The 14,465-nt window shown below is 36.2% G+C and overlaps 1 protein-coding gene and 1 long non-coding RNA gene across 5 annotated transcripts in view; one reads left to right on the forward strand and one right to left on the reverse strand.

Moving 5' to 3' along the window:
• Positions 1-14,465, reverse strand: part of LOC150098918 (uncharacterized) — a 359,215-nt gene that overhangs the window by 270,474 nt on the left and 74,276 nt on the right. The gene's annotated exons all lie outside the window — the stretch shown is intronic.
• Positions 1-14,465, forward strand: part of LOC150098919 (glutamate-gated chloride channel-like) — a 345,862-nt gene that overhangs the window by 251,088 nt on the left and 80,309 nt on the right. Inside the window, exon 3 of one of the 2 annotated variants that reach the window (XM_090405610.1) lies at positions 3,227-3,421. The exons of the other annotated variant lie outside the window; for it this stretch is intronic. Coding sequence (XP_090261736.1) covers positions 3,387-3,421 — 35 coding nt within the window. The 5' untranslated portion in view covers positions 3,227-3,386. The remainder of the gene's footprint in view (positions 1-3,226; positions 3,422-14,465) is intronic. 2 annotated transcript variants of the gene reach the window in all.

Here is a 14,465-nt window from a genome sequence, read left to right on the forward strand (position 1 = left end):
GAAAAATCCATTGAACTACGTTTAGAGAAACTTACGAGAAACAGCACGTATGGCAGAACTACACCCACCGCTCTATCCGTTACGTTCTTAGTTCTGTCAACCATGAAGATGAAGATTCTACACCTCATCCAGTGATCTGGGATAAAACAGAAAACATTTCTAGATGCTATGATGAGCTTGAAAGAAAAAGTTTTGAATCAATAGAAATTCCTCATTCCAGTTTACCTTAATACTAATTTAAGCTATAACCTATCTGATTGTTACCGCTCAGTCATCCAACTCTGGCACACACGAGATCATACCCATGTAACTATTCTCTACAATACTAAAGCATCCAAAGTACCTTCAAATGTTAGTATTCCGTTTGTTATTTATTCGTAATTTATAGCTGTTGTTCTCTAGTAATGTATATTTTTGTATTTCTCTTTTCTTCACGTCCATGTTACGCACTGATGAAGGCTTCAAGGAAGAGGAAACTAGTCATTCGTTCAAAATAATAAATATTTATTTCCAATTTGTTATCTCTCGGTTTTTAGTAATTTAAGTTTCTCCAGTTATGTGACATAGCTGAGTAAATCCGTTGCATCAAATATATTGCAATATGTCGTGCAACTTGGGTTTGAAACAATAGTGCAAAATGCATTATATTACATTTATAGTAATTTCATTAGAAAGGTAATTATATTGATTATATTTTACAATAATAATTATTCACTGCATTGGAGTAGCAAGGTGTTACGAAATTAAGGGGGAACGGTTTTCGAGCGTTACATAAACATTCTCGAATCCAACGTTCTGCGTTTATGAATGGTCAAGATTCACTCAACATAAGTTGAGCAAATCTTGGGAATAAGTTCCTGGAAAATGAAACGGTACGTCTGACAATCTTTGCGCATTATCAAGAGATGCATTCATGAACGTAAAAATTCGGAATCACTTGAACCGTTTTTAAAGGATGGGTTGATTTTTAACTAAAGTGTATTACACACTTTAGTTAAAATATTGATACTGCAGTCAAATTCCGATGCATACTATTGTCTAGTGGCTCGTTGTTTTGTGATCGTCATGTTGCTGTCTTCTATCTTTTCAAAAAATTGACAAGACAATGGATTATCAGAATCAGGTCCAAATCACTTTGCAATATTGACTGGACAGCTCTATGGACACAAAAAATAATCCTCAAAAAAGTGGCAATGTTACCATTTTATTAATCTCGGCGAATACTGAGGTTACCGATCCATATGGACGTATGTGCATAATGAATTGTTGTTATTTCCACAGCGCATAAATCCCCACATACGAGAGTGATCTGAAAAGTTCTTGGCCTAACAATGAATAAATGAATTTATAATTTCAAAATTATTTTTATTTTTCAACAACAGCGATGCTCCAGCGCCATTATCCCGTCCTTGTAGTGGTTCTCAGTAAGATCTGCAAAATACCCCTCTACAGCTGCAATCACCTCTTGATTCAAAGAAAAAAGGTGACCAGCGAGGAATAGTTTTAGTTTTGGGAAGGGATGGAAGTCAGATCTGGGGAATAGGGTGAATGTTCCAACAATTCATAGTGCAGATCCCTTAATTTTCCCATTGCCAAAACACCTTTGTGGGCAGGTGCATTGTACTGATGAAAGATGATTTTTTTCTTCTGCAAACCGGGTCTTTTCTTGTGAATGCTTTCGTCTAGTCTGGTTAAAAGATCGGAATAATATTCCCCGGTTATTGTTTTACCCTTTTCAAGATAATTAATAAACAAAATGCCTTTAGCATCCCAAAGCACCGATGTCATGACCCTTCCTGCTGAAGGAACCGACTTTGTCTTCTTTGTCGCTGAACAACCGGCTGCTGTCCACTGATTTGACTGCTGTTTGGATTCTGGTGTGTAATGGTGAATCCAAGTCTCATCCATAGTAATACATCGACACGAAAAATCAGTTTTATTCTTGTTAAAACGCTCCAAGCACTGTTCAGAGATTTTCATGCGAGTGCGTTTTTCATCTGCTGTGATCAAAAAAGCGCGGCATCCATCTTGCGCAAAGCTTTTTCATTTGCAATTGTTCATGCAAAATATATCCTACACGTTCTTTTTAAATGCCTATAGTCTCAGCAATTTCACGCACTTTGACTATCCGGCCATCCAATGCCATATAGTGCACTTGGTCAATGATTTCTGGTGTTACACTTTTTAGACGTCCTTTACGTGGATCATCTTCAAAGCTGGTACGGCCACATTCAAACTCGGCAGCCCATTTTTTCTTAATTGTCGAAAACGAAGGAGAAGAGTGTCCATAAACTTTTATGAACTTCGAATGAATTTCTTTTGGCGTTAAACCTTCTTTTATAAAGAATTTTATAACCGCACGATACTCAATTTTATTCATTTCAAGGGATACAGACAACACTTTTGCTTCAGACAGCTGTATAAAACAAACTACTTGATAGAATGACTTGCTATTTCACATGGATGCTTATAACAAATGTTGCAACTCAGAAAAAAAAATCTTGTTGATAGTGTTACCATCTATGGTCGAGGCCTAGAACTTTTCAGACCACCCTCGTATGCGCAACCAAAGCAAACTTGGTTGTAGATTGTGAAAGAATGGAAAGTGAAGTCACACTACGAATTCTTGTAGGCTGACACTTGCGCTGGTATTTGGAAAATTCCAAGCACGATGTATCATCAGTATCTCATCCTGGCAGTGACTTCGAAGATAAAGATGGTATTATTATTATTATTAGTAGTAGTAGTAGTAGTAGTAGTATTATAGTGAGGTGTGGGGAAGGTAAGGGGTCCACCAGGTGGTTTGTAGGGTGGTAGTAGTAGTCGCATTTTCCTGGAAGCTTGGTTGTCGCATTTCTTACAAGTACAGTATACTGATATTTTCAACAGTCGTCTGCTAGTTACACTGGTGCTTATGAGGAACCATTATTTTCAATAGAACTTTATACTTCTCTATAGCATACCCTAAAAAAGCTAAACCTTCATTTCATACAAGTTAAGCTTCACAGTCAGAACTACTTGTCCACTACCGAATACACCATGCCTCTGAAGGAAGCATAAAAAAGTTATCGGCTGTTTTCTATCACAAAGCATTCCTAATCAGTAACACACTGTAATCAATGTCAACGATTAATTCGCATTATAAATCTGAATAAACAAGCAGTTCTTTTAATAAATAGCTGGTGTATGAATACTTTTGAAGGTAAAGTGTGATTTCTCTTTATAGGCAGCTGTTCCACTGCATAGTCAAAACATCCAACGAATACGAATAAGCACTGCATATCTACTTACTCATCGCCATTAACGGAAATGGAGAAGTCTCTTCTGCGCTCAGGTAGCCGTAGAAAGAAATTTACCGATTAAGTAGTGCGATTACAGACGATTTGATGCCACTCGTAATATTGGAAACTGCACGCCAAAGGTAAAAGACAGTTTTACCTTTGACTCACATTATACTTCATTTACTTTTTTCTTATTTTCATTAAGAAAAACGAAAAATTTCACTGAAATCACGAGTATTTATTTTATAAAAAGCGCTTTTATGGTGCGAATGCTTCGCGCATTAGAATTTCGGAAGGCATACGACTAGCAATTAAGTTCTAGATGACTGTCAGTTTCCTGATTATATCAGGATACCAACAGTCATATCTTAAAATTTGCAAAACTTTCAAATTAATATTCTGGAAGTATTAATCTGCACTGAAATCTCTGTTTTGAATTTTGAGATAATTATTGCATTACTCGTATAATATCATTATCGAAGAGATTTTCATAAAATTAAAAAGTCATAATGAATAGCGTTGCAAGTTCGTTTTGATAAGTGACTTCATACAAAATCATAATATACATATATAAATTCCTTGGGATGATGTCTGAAAATGAGTTTTATGTCTAAAGGCGTATAATGAGTTTATGTCTAAAGGTGTAAAAAGCATTAAATTGAATTTTTATGTGTAAAAAAATTACTTACGCAGCTTTCTTTACCATCGAAATTCCTTATTCGTACCTTTCTTTTGTCTGCTCTGTCTCAGTTTCATTAAATATCACAAAGATACTGATTAAAAGTAGTATGACATAGCGTTGTATAACAATATTTATAGTATTCCAAATCATACGATATTCATTTAACGTCAATTAGATATATTCAGTATGGGAAAAACAGTCTTTTTCGAATATATAGAAGAATGAGTGAGTGAATGCCTCTTTATCGTACTCGGAGGAGATAACACTCTATTTTTTTCTTCCGCATAAACCTAACAGAGAATATGTACAATAACATAATACACTCGCCTCACAGCCTTTTTTCCATGTCAATCCCATTCACTATTGGTTGTAAACCTATGATAGAAATTAGTGTAGTAGATTTGGTGTGATATGAACAATGAAGCAGTCATTGTGATAAGTAACTACTTACCACAATATAATCATATCATGATTTTGAATCATATTTTTCTATGTTTTTAGTTTTTGATATTAAAATAAAGTACAGTATATCGAACAGAAAGATAAGATAAGAATGGACATTATTAACAACAGCTCCCATATATTCTCCACCCTTAAGCAAGGCAACTAGGATTTGTGTATTTTTTTTTAAATTCACAGATGGCTGAGAGGTTTTAATATCGGGTAATATTATGTGGTACAAATCGGGTGATATAAATTTACGCGCTAAATTTGTTTGGCTATACCATCTACCAAATGCGATATAGCAGACGACGGTCGCAGTACATTGCCATTAACTGAGGCGAAGCTTAATCAAAATAATATTTTCATTCCTCATATCAGTCTTCATGTAGGATAGTAACGCCATGAACTCCAAGAATTACCCAAATGCTTATTTATACCGGGATGTTCATATAACTAATATCAAATGAGTTCTCACACACACACGCACACACACGCACGCACACACACACACACACACAAATTCGAAAGAAGGAAAAAGAAAGAAAGAAAGAAAAAAAATTATTGGCCAAAACCGATATACAGTACTTGGAAAGAAACTAGACAACCCATGAGCAAGATGAATCGTGCCTTGTAACGAGTCACGTGTTTGTAGCCGGTATAAATTAGAGTAATGTGAGGCTCCCAAGTCATTTCAACTGTGTTAGGATTGAAATAGCTGCGAGACGAGAACTGAGGGAGTCTGAAAGAGGTTGTGATAGGATGCCAAGCCTAATTCTTAAGCAAAAATTGGGCCATCTCAGGTCAACAATCAGTGATACCATACTGAGACGGAAGTGCTACCTGCAGTGGGCGACTCATCACACTCAGAGAACGTGACCGTAAGGTACTACGAAGGATAATATGTAAAAACTGCCATTCGTCGGCCGACGCGTTGAATGCGGAGTTCCGGGCATTAAATGGAAAACACGAATCAGCACAGGAACATTCAGAATGAAGGATAACAACATGGGATTTCATGGAAGGACAGCAATATGCAAGCCCTACATTATCCGAACCAACATGCAGCGTCGTCTTCAGTGGCACAAACATGTGCAATGGGACATGGAAGCTTAGGAGGTGTTATGGAGCGATGAATCATCTTACATCCTCTACCAAACAGATGAACGCACGCGCGCGCGCGCGTGTGTGTAGGGGGTGGTGGTGGTGATGGGAATGATATGGGATAACTTAAGTCATCAGAAGTCAGTTAGGGTATAAAGCTATGATTGCAATATTAGTAACAATTTTAAATATAGCAGCGAGTTTGAAGTTACATAAATTTAATCAACAAGATTAAATACTTAGTGGGATGTTGCTACAGATCTAGTGGATCAGTTGCCGGTGACAATAAATGTATCTCTAAATAAACCTAATGGATCCTCAACAATCAGTCATCATGTGTGACTTTAATTATCTGAAAGTTGATTGAATAGCGGTGAAATCTCATGAGAAGAATGAAGTTGGATTTTCAAGATAACGTGTTAAGCAGCATATGACTTAAGGAACTCGAAGTCAAAGAGTATCGGACTTGATTACAGTGTCAGAGGAGGGGTTTCATTTAAAAATGTGAGTTTCTACCTCCAGCTGGTAGCAGTGATTATGCTGTACTGATCTGGGAAGAGTATGGATATTTCATTCAGAAAAGGTTACCCTTCCCAGATCAGTACAGCATAATCACTGCTACCAGCTGGAGGTAGAAACTCACATTTTTAAATGAAACCCCTCCTCTGACACTGTAATCAAGTCCGATACTCTTTAACTTCGAGTCAAAGGAAATTATGATCAGTTGAGGAGAATACTAGGCTATATCCTATACTATCGGTTGTTAGATGGGAAGGATATCGGCAATACATAGAAAGTATTAAAAATACATCAATGATGCAATATCGGAATGTGTCCCTAGAGTTTGAAGAATAAACATGGGGCGAATGAAAAGGATGGCAGTCGTATTAAGCAAGAGATTTTTAAGAGGATGATGTGGAAGGAATATCATGTACATAAAAATGATGTCGGCTATACAGAACGTTAAGTGAGTGTGGATATGAAAAGAAACTGACTCACACAACTAAAGCAACACCCAATGTTGCAAGTAAAGGAAAGAATGAATGTGAACTCTTCGGAATGCAGATGCTATGCATTCAGGATGGTATGCCGGTGGCAAATACAGAAGAGATTGTTCAACTAATGGCTGCCCATTTTGCTAAAAGATATCAACATAGAGGTATACTAAAGCTACTGCATAAACTGAATAAGAATTTTGAATGCTAAAAGAGTGTTCAGCTGAACTGGTTGAGCCTTTGCCGGCTGCATAATTTAAGTCTCAGCACAGAGAAGTGGAAAGAATGTATAATAACCTCATTGCACAAGGATGGTGCAATGACTAATGTGTCTAACTATCTACCTATCAGTTTATCTAGAATAGTAGCGAAGATTTTGGAAAGTTGACAAGAGATCGCCTACAGAAATGGGTTGACAGGAAATCTGTACTTTACAATGAATGAGCATGAGTTTGCTAAAGGAAGGTCATGTTTATGTAACTTGCTCACATTTTATAATAAATTAACGCTGAATTAGACAAGAAGATTGGATATACCATCATACTTTTGGACTTTTCTAAAGCTTTTGACAGTATAAAGAAATCGGATGCTGTCACATAAGTTGAAAGTATGCAATTAGATTATAAACTATTAGGTTGGATAAAAGAATGACTGATATATATCAAAAAGTTATGTATGGGGGATGTAAATCTGTAAGATTTAAGGTGACCATTGGTGTATTACCACAGGGATTAGTTCACTGTTATTCAGTCTTTACATAAATGACATTGGGAATGATTTGACAGGAGACGTACGGCTATTTTCTGATAATGATAATGAGATAGACAGGATTAATCAAGAATGATATTCAAATCATTCCATCAGAATTGTGAGCATGTGGTAATGGCTACCAGTTCAATGATAGCAAATTTAAATTTATGCACTTTGGTGTAATGAGATATCCAATGCTGCATTGTATTGGCTGGATTATGCTAGACGAGGCTGACTAGGCTAGGAAAGTTGAAGTTCAGTAACCATATAGCAAATATTGTAAATGCAGCCCAGAGGATAATCTCAATGCCGAAACGAACATCGATATATAAGTATAAGGAAGACTTTTTTCTTTTTATAAAGCTTTTATACGGCCTCATATGGACTACTGTGTACAGATCTGATCACTTGGTTTCCAAGGTGATGCAGATATAGTGGAGAGGGTGCTAAGGAAAGTGTTAAAGATAACATCGGAACGGATTGCAGAATGTCGATTATGAGAAAATACTGAAAATTTATGGACTTCAGAATGATTGCAATCTAGAAAGGGGAGGGAGACGTAGATTTTTTCTTCACTAAGCGACATATGATTGTAATATGTGGTCTCTCTCTCTCTCGATGAGTCCTAAACTCCTCGAATGCTTGGAGATCTCTTACAATAATAATAATAATAACCACTTCTTTCACTATAATAACATACTTCAACTCTCAAATGTGCAGATACCATGCTTATTATGCACCACACTGTCTCAAATTTCCTGGCCAGAACAGAAATTCAATGTATCACCGATCTGGTAGTTTAAAGCTTCCCTAATAAGTAATTTCTCCAGTTAATAATTTAAATCACATGAACATATTGTTTAAGATTTAGTGAATTAGTATATAAAGCACTTGAAACCATTCTTGATAAGGTTTGACGTTCGATTTTTTCTACTGTTAATGTGAGTACCCTTAATGCTGTTTTTTTTAATATCCTCCATACCTGCTTGTAATAAAATTTTCTGTGGTGTCATTTCTGATTCTTTAAAAATAGTTAGAGGTTTTATGACCCTGCTCAACTCGCCTGATCTATCATTCATTATTATTTGGAATGATACCATGGCCACCAAACCAATATTGAATTGGTTCCACAAATTAATAAAGTCAGAATAATGTGCAATGCATAGCATATTTGGAATCAAATTATCTGCCACTGCACTGACAATGGAATCATCTCTATCACATCTGGGTATTATATTAATAATATTAACTTTATAATTCTTGACTTAGGAGTTAAAATTATCATATTATTAACATAAAGACCTTTTCAGTGTACAGAAAATCTCCTCAACCGGAAGATTTTTACAGGACTACCATCCATTACAAAAAAATAAGCATGATTAAAACATTACGAGATAGAGCCTACAGTATTTCCAGTAAGTCAGAAAAACTGATTGAAGAACTTCACTACCTGAGGTATACTCTCTCTCTCCCCTAGCTCCAATGGGTGCGAACTGAAAACAATCAATAAAGACGATTACCAGAATTCTTAATAGGTGACGACAGCTCCTTTACATAAACAAGATTTCAAGAATGCAATTACATTACCTTACATCAAGAATACTACAGACAAAGTTGTAACATTGCTTCATGATTACAACGTTAAAGTGGCTTTTTTGCTAATGTGTAAGATCTCGCAGTTCTTACATCCACTAAAACCTTCATACCATACCATCAAAAAATCAGGAGATCTTGTGGCATTTTCTATGTAGGTCAAACGGGAAGGTTTCTGATGATTCGCATGTCTGAACAGGTAAAAGACGTTGAAAAAAGAAAGCAGCACAAATCAGGATTAGTCTTCCATACAACAAACACAGGCCACCAAGAAGTTTGGCAAGAAACAGAAAGGCCATATACACAGTGTGCCCGTTAAGTAATGAGACAACAATTACTATATCAAAACAAATAACTATATTTAAAATGTAGAAAGTTTTTTACCTTGGGTATATAGTATATTAAAGATACCAAGCAATTTTATAAGCTAGGTTTTAAGCTTTTTTTCCCAAGTAAGCAAACAGACAAATAAATCAAGTTTGCGCCTGCACGTAGTAGTGCAAGTCTGAGGCAACACGTGGTAAAGGTGGAGTAAGATCAGATCACTTTCCTTAGTATTTTTTCCTAATGCAAAGCACATCCCCTTGCGGAGATGTATGATGCTATGCATTAAAGGCAAGGGCCACCACCAAGACCGGTTTCGACCTTTATTGAGGTCTCGTCAGTGGGAGCCAGACTTAAAAATGCCAAGGTTGAAACAATGCAGAGCACCTTGTGGCAACTTGTCTTGGCATTTTTAGGCCTGGCTCCCACTGACGAGACCTTAATAAAGGTCGAAACCGGTCTGGGTAGTGGCCCTTGCCTTTAATGCATAGCATCATACATCTCCGCAAGGGGATGTGCTTTGTATTAGGGGAAAATACTAAGGAAAGTGATCGGATCTTACACCACCTTTACCACGAGTTGCCTCAGACTTGCACTATATGCAGACACAAACTTAAATTATATGTCTGTTTGCTTACTTGGGAAAAAAGGATTAAAACCAACTTATAAAATTGCTTGGTATCTTTAATATATATTTAGAATTGTTAATTACACAGATTCAAAATAATCTTCCTCCAACTCCACACAACGTTTACATATGTCGTACTAAGTCTTGATACACTTCTGTAGCAGTTTTTGCTAATTTACATTAAAATTTTATCGCATGCTCGACTCAAACATTCTTAATTCAACGGCTGCCACACGAAAACTGCTGCGTAACCCGACTCAAAAGTTGCACCTGCGATTACAACACACTCTAGTGGTCAAAACTATAAACAAATTTGTTACTCTTATTCAAACGGCTGTCCTGTAAAAAATCAACTCATACTTAACGACACACTGTGTATTAATTAATTGTTTTACAAGAAATTTTAAAGAAGCTTTAGAAATTTTCCATATCCCCATACAATGTAAGAAAAGCCAAGGCTTAATCCTACGCCAAGTTTGGCCTGATTCCATCAAAAATCTAACAACAGCCGACCTGAGATATTACACGCATCATGCCACAGAGCGTGACAACGATAACTAACATTGTTCGAACGCGTACATCACAATAAATTCTGATAACATCTGCTATTGTGTAATTAATTTTTCTAGTCTCTTTATATAAGTTTTTACCTCTCATGATTGAAATTCGTCGACTTACGAAGCTTGTTGGATTATATCGTTTATTCTAATAAACCTATAATATGTTTAAAAACATGGGGTCTCAATACCGAAAATTAATTGAACAACACTAATAGATTATTTCAAATATATAGGGTTATAATCCTTCAGAATTACCAATTTCTGGGCACTGATCAAATTACAAAATGATAATCTAAATCACATAAGCTACTAGACAACATGTTAGAGAAAGATGAAACACAAATATTAATTCATGTGGTTGCTATTTTTCTAACACTACCATTTTCTAAATCCTTAAAAAATTTAAAAAGAAACGAAACAAATAATAATAATAATAATAATCCACTCTGCTGTTTTCCGGAAACGTTCTCTTTTCTTAATTTTCCCTCCTCCTTTTCCTTTTTAGCTTTCTTAGTTTTCATTATTGCTTTCTTCTTACCTGTTGCCTTTCTCTCATTCTGCTTGATGAAGTGATATGCATGTCATAGGGTGTATATCCTGCCTGATCTTAAAACTAGCCTACGTATATGAAAGCATTCCCGTTTTGAGACCATTTGTCAAGTAATTTTTAATGTCAAGAGTTGCATATTCCTTAATAAGGTCATAATTATCTGAAATGTATTCGTATATGTCAGTTAAGTAGGAACAATTTTCATCCTACAATACATCAAAGCGTTTGTCACCATGCAAGGCTGAAAAATCGCTAGGTTTCCATTTTTATTTTCAAAAGGCAATATTAACTGAGGAGATCCCAAAGCGCAGGCAGGTAAGATTTACAGGTAGTAACACCTAAGTTGTCGTTTCTTCAAGGATCACGACACACGCACGCACGCGCACACACACACACACACACACACACACACACACACACACACACACACACACACACACACACACACACACACACACACACACACACACACACACACACACACACACACACACACACACAAAGAGAGAGAGAGAGAGAGAGAGTGTGTGTGTCCAACTATAATGTCGATACAGCTAGGTTATAACAAAAAAGTTCAATGCGTGAATACTTACCAGTTTGGACCAATGGGACCCCGAATAGAATTATCTTACACTTACATCCGCATGAACTTAAATGTAAGTTTGTAATAAGTGATTTCATAACAACGTTCTTATGCTATTGAAATGTAGTGTCTCGAAAATTTGCTGAAAATAACCAGAAAAGATACAGCTCTGGCTCATTAATTACTAACATTGTAATTACAGAAAATATTGCAAACATTTTTTTCATTAATATGTCATTTTTCAGATATGTGAGTGGAAAGCGGAAAAAAAAATTGAAATAACGGGTCTTCTTAAAGTGATTTGTTTCATCAGTATTGGTACTTTATTCACAAGCATGCCTTCCTTGAAATTCTGGATTCCAATAACAAGAAGAATCCAGAATTCAGATTCTAATAATAGAATCATAAATTCTCGTTTCTAGTAAATCAAAATAATCTAAAATTAAAGTCCTCCACTATGACCTAAAATAAACACATATTTAATGACGGTAGGGATTACTTAAGGGTCAGAGCTAAATAACTTGCTCCGCCTGGTTATTTCCAGACACTCACATAGCATATAAGAAATACCAAAAATCGACCAGGATTTCTTACCCCATCCTCACCCTCGTGATGCATCCCATTATTAGTATCTACTTCAACACTAAAAGAACGAAGTTGGCTAATAATTTGGGACTTAGCCATCCAAACTGCATTTTGTAGGCTTTAAAATACAAACTTAAAACACAAGAAAAACCGATAGTACAACATAATTAAATTTCATGCCAGCAGGGACAATGCGCGGTTAAAACAAAGCACCGGCTGCTTTCGTCAAGGAACCAGACGAACAGCGAAACTCAACGGAAACATACTCAGAGTCATCAGAATTCAAGACATGTATCACAATTTAAGAAGCATGAACAGGAAAAAGTGGAACAAACAGAATTAGAGAAGTAGTCGACATAATCAGAGTTACCGGGATGATGACAAATGAAATGGTGGCGGGCAGTAGATGGCATTGATAGAGATGATTGGTTGTAGAGGTTCGGTGGGTGGAGACAGTTGTATAGTAGGTGTCCTCCCGCGATGAGTCTTCGGACTCCTTGGAGGTGTCACGAATAATAATAATAATAATAATAAATAGGTGATGATGCTAAATAATAACTATGATGTGTTATATTCAGGTAATAAGTTGTTTTTTATGTTCCTCCAACCCACGAAAAGTTATTGCAAACCTAAAGTATATTTTGAACTGCCGGTAGGCTAAGGCTTTTTTCCTATTTTTTTAAAATCAATTTTATATATATTTTGTATTTTTAATTTTTTGCATAGTCCGAAAACACTGCTCTAAAGACAAAACATGGAACTTTTTCATGCCACTTCGGGCCTCCAATAAGTAGGGCGGTCGTCTCACACACCAGGCGATGAAATTCATCTCCCATCAATCATCTTTCATCTCCCATCACAAACATCCATGCCCGAGGAGGAAATTCGAATCCAAAGCCTGTTGGTTGGAAAGCGGGGCCAATCAGGCTGCAATTGATCGAGAAACGGAAAGATTAATTGCAGTATTAAAATCTAAGCACGGAGATGGCAGATAATTTCAAGTAGAGCGATATGGGCAAATTTCAAAACTGGAAATCGAACAATGCGACCTATTTGTACCTGTAGTTCAAAAGAAGGCTTCAGTAATGAAGGCATAGAATATTTTTGAAGTCATTAGAGAGAACAGCTGATATAAAGAAAAAAGGTCAAGCTAGTTCTTGCTGGATACCGATACAAACAGTGTTGGTAATGAATCATTAGACCTACAGAAATATTTTGGAAAAATAAAAAAAAGCACAATGTTAATAATTTCTGTTCAAGACCTTTCCTATTCCCTCAGCCATACGACTGGTGGGAGTAGCTGAACGTTACCATACTAGAGAGATGATTACGAGTAAGGTGGTTTCCCATTGCCTTCCTTGCCTTAGTTTACTTTTATGACTGTAGCCGTATGTGTTCACGGGACCGATTTGCCTGTTTTGAGGGATGAAAACTCCCAGTAACCGGAGGGAAAAATCCACCACTTCCGTATGAGATCGGTTAACTCACCTTTAGTCGAACGATACCAGTGAAAGATACCATACAAAATATACTTAGTTCCGCATGTCACTGACGGGAATCAAACCCAGGTCTTTCTGACCAAAGAGCTTCGTCTATACTGACTAAGCTAAGAAGGCTCTATTCAAAACAGAGAAGAGTAATTACTAATACAGTAAAGTAAACTCTCGATTTATTTCATCCCTCAAAACAGGCAAATCGGTCCCGTAAACACATACGGCTACAGTCATAAAAATATACTACTGCAAGAAAGGCAACGGGAAACCACCTTACTCATAATCATCTTCCGTAGTATGGTAACGTACAGCTACTCCCACCAGTCGTATGGCTGAGGGAATAGGAAAGGTCTTGAACAGAAATTATTAACATTGTGCTTTTTTTTATTTTTCCAAAATATTTCTGTAGGTCTAATGATTCATTACCAACACTGTTTGTATCGGTATCCAGCAAGAACTAGTTTGACCTTTTTTTTTTCTTCTTTATAATAGGGACTAAGGGGTGTCCGTTAAATCGCGAATTTTTTAAAATAATAATATCTGTAACATTATACTGCAATTTTATCAATATTAGCACTGTAATAACAAAAAAATTGTTTTACACACAACTTTTAATTTTCACACTTTTAGATAAGTTAATGTGAAGTTAATGTTCGATGTTGAGGCGCTTGGTTTAGGTTTGAAAAAACTGCATTGAAAAAACTATCAAGTTTTTTTTTAACTTTTTAATTCTGCTGTGTTTTTATAATTAACTCCCTAAAATCACGAAAATGTGTGTAATAAAACTGCCGCAGAAAGTCACGCCACGCGACAAAAGAACCAATTACAGTGCGATTGGTGTGATCACGTCCTAATCATTCGCCGAACATGTTTTATGAGCGGTGACTCATTTATGT

This window comes from Typopeltis vanoorti, chromosome 15, assembly GCF_054136105.1.
Source record: "Typopeltis vanoorti isolate ZY-2024b chromosome 15, IOZ_Tvanoo_1.0, whole genome shotgun sequence".
Classification (NCBI taxonomy): domain Eukaryota; kingdom Metazoa; phylum Arthropoda; class Arachnida; order Uropygi; family Thelyphonidae; genus Typopeltis; species Typopeltis vanoorti.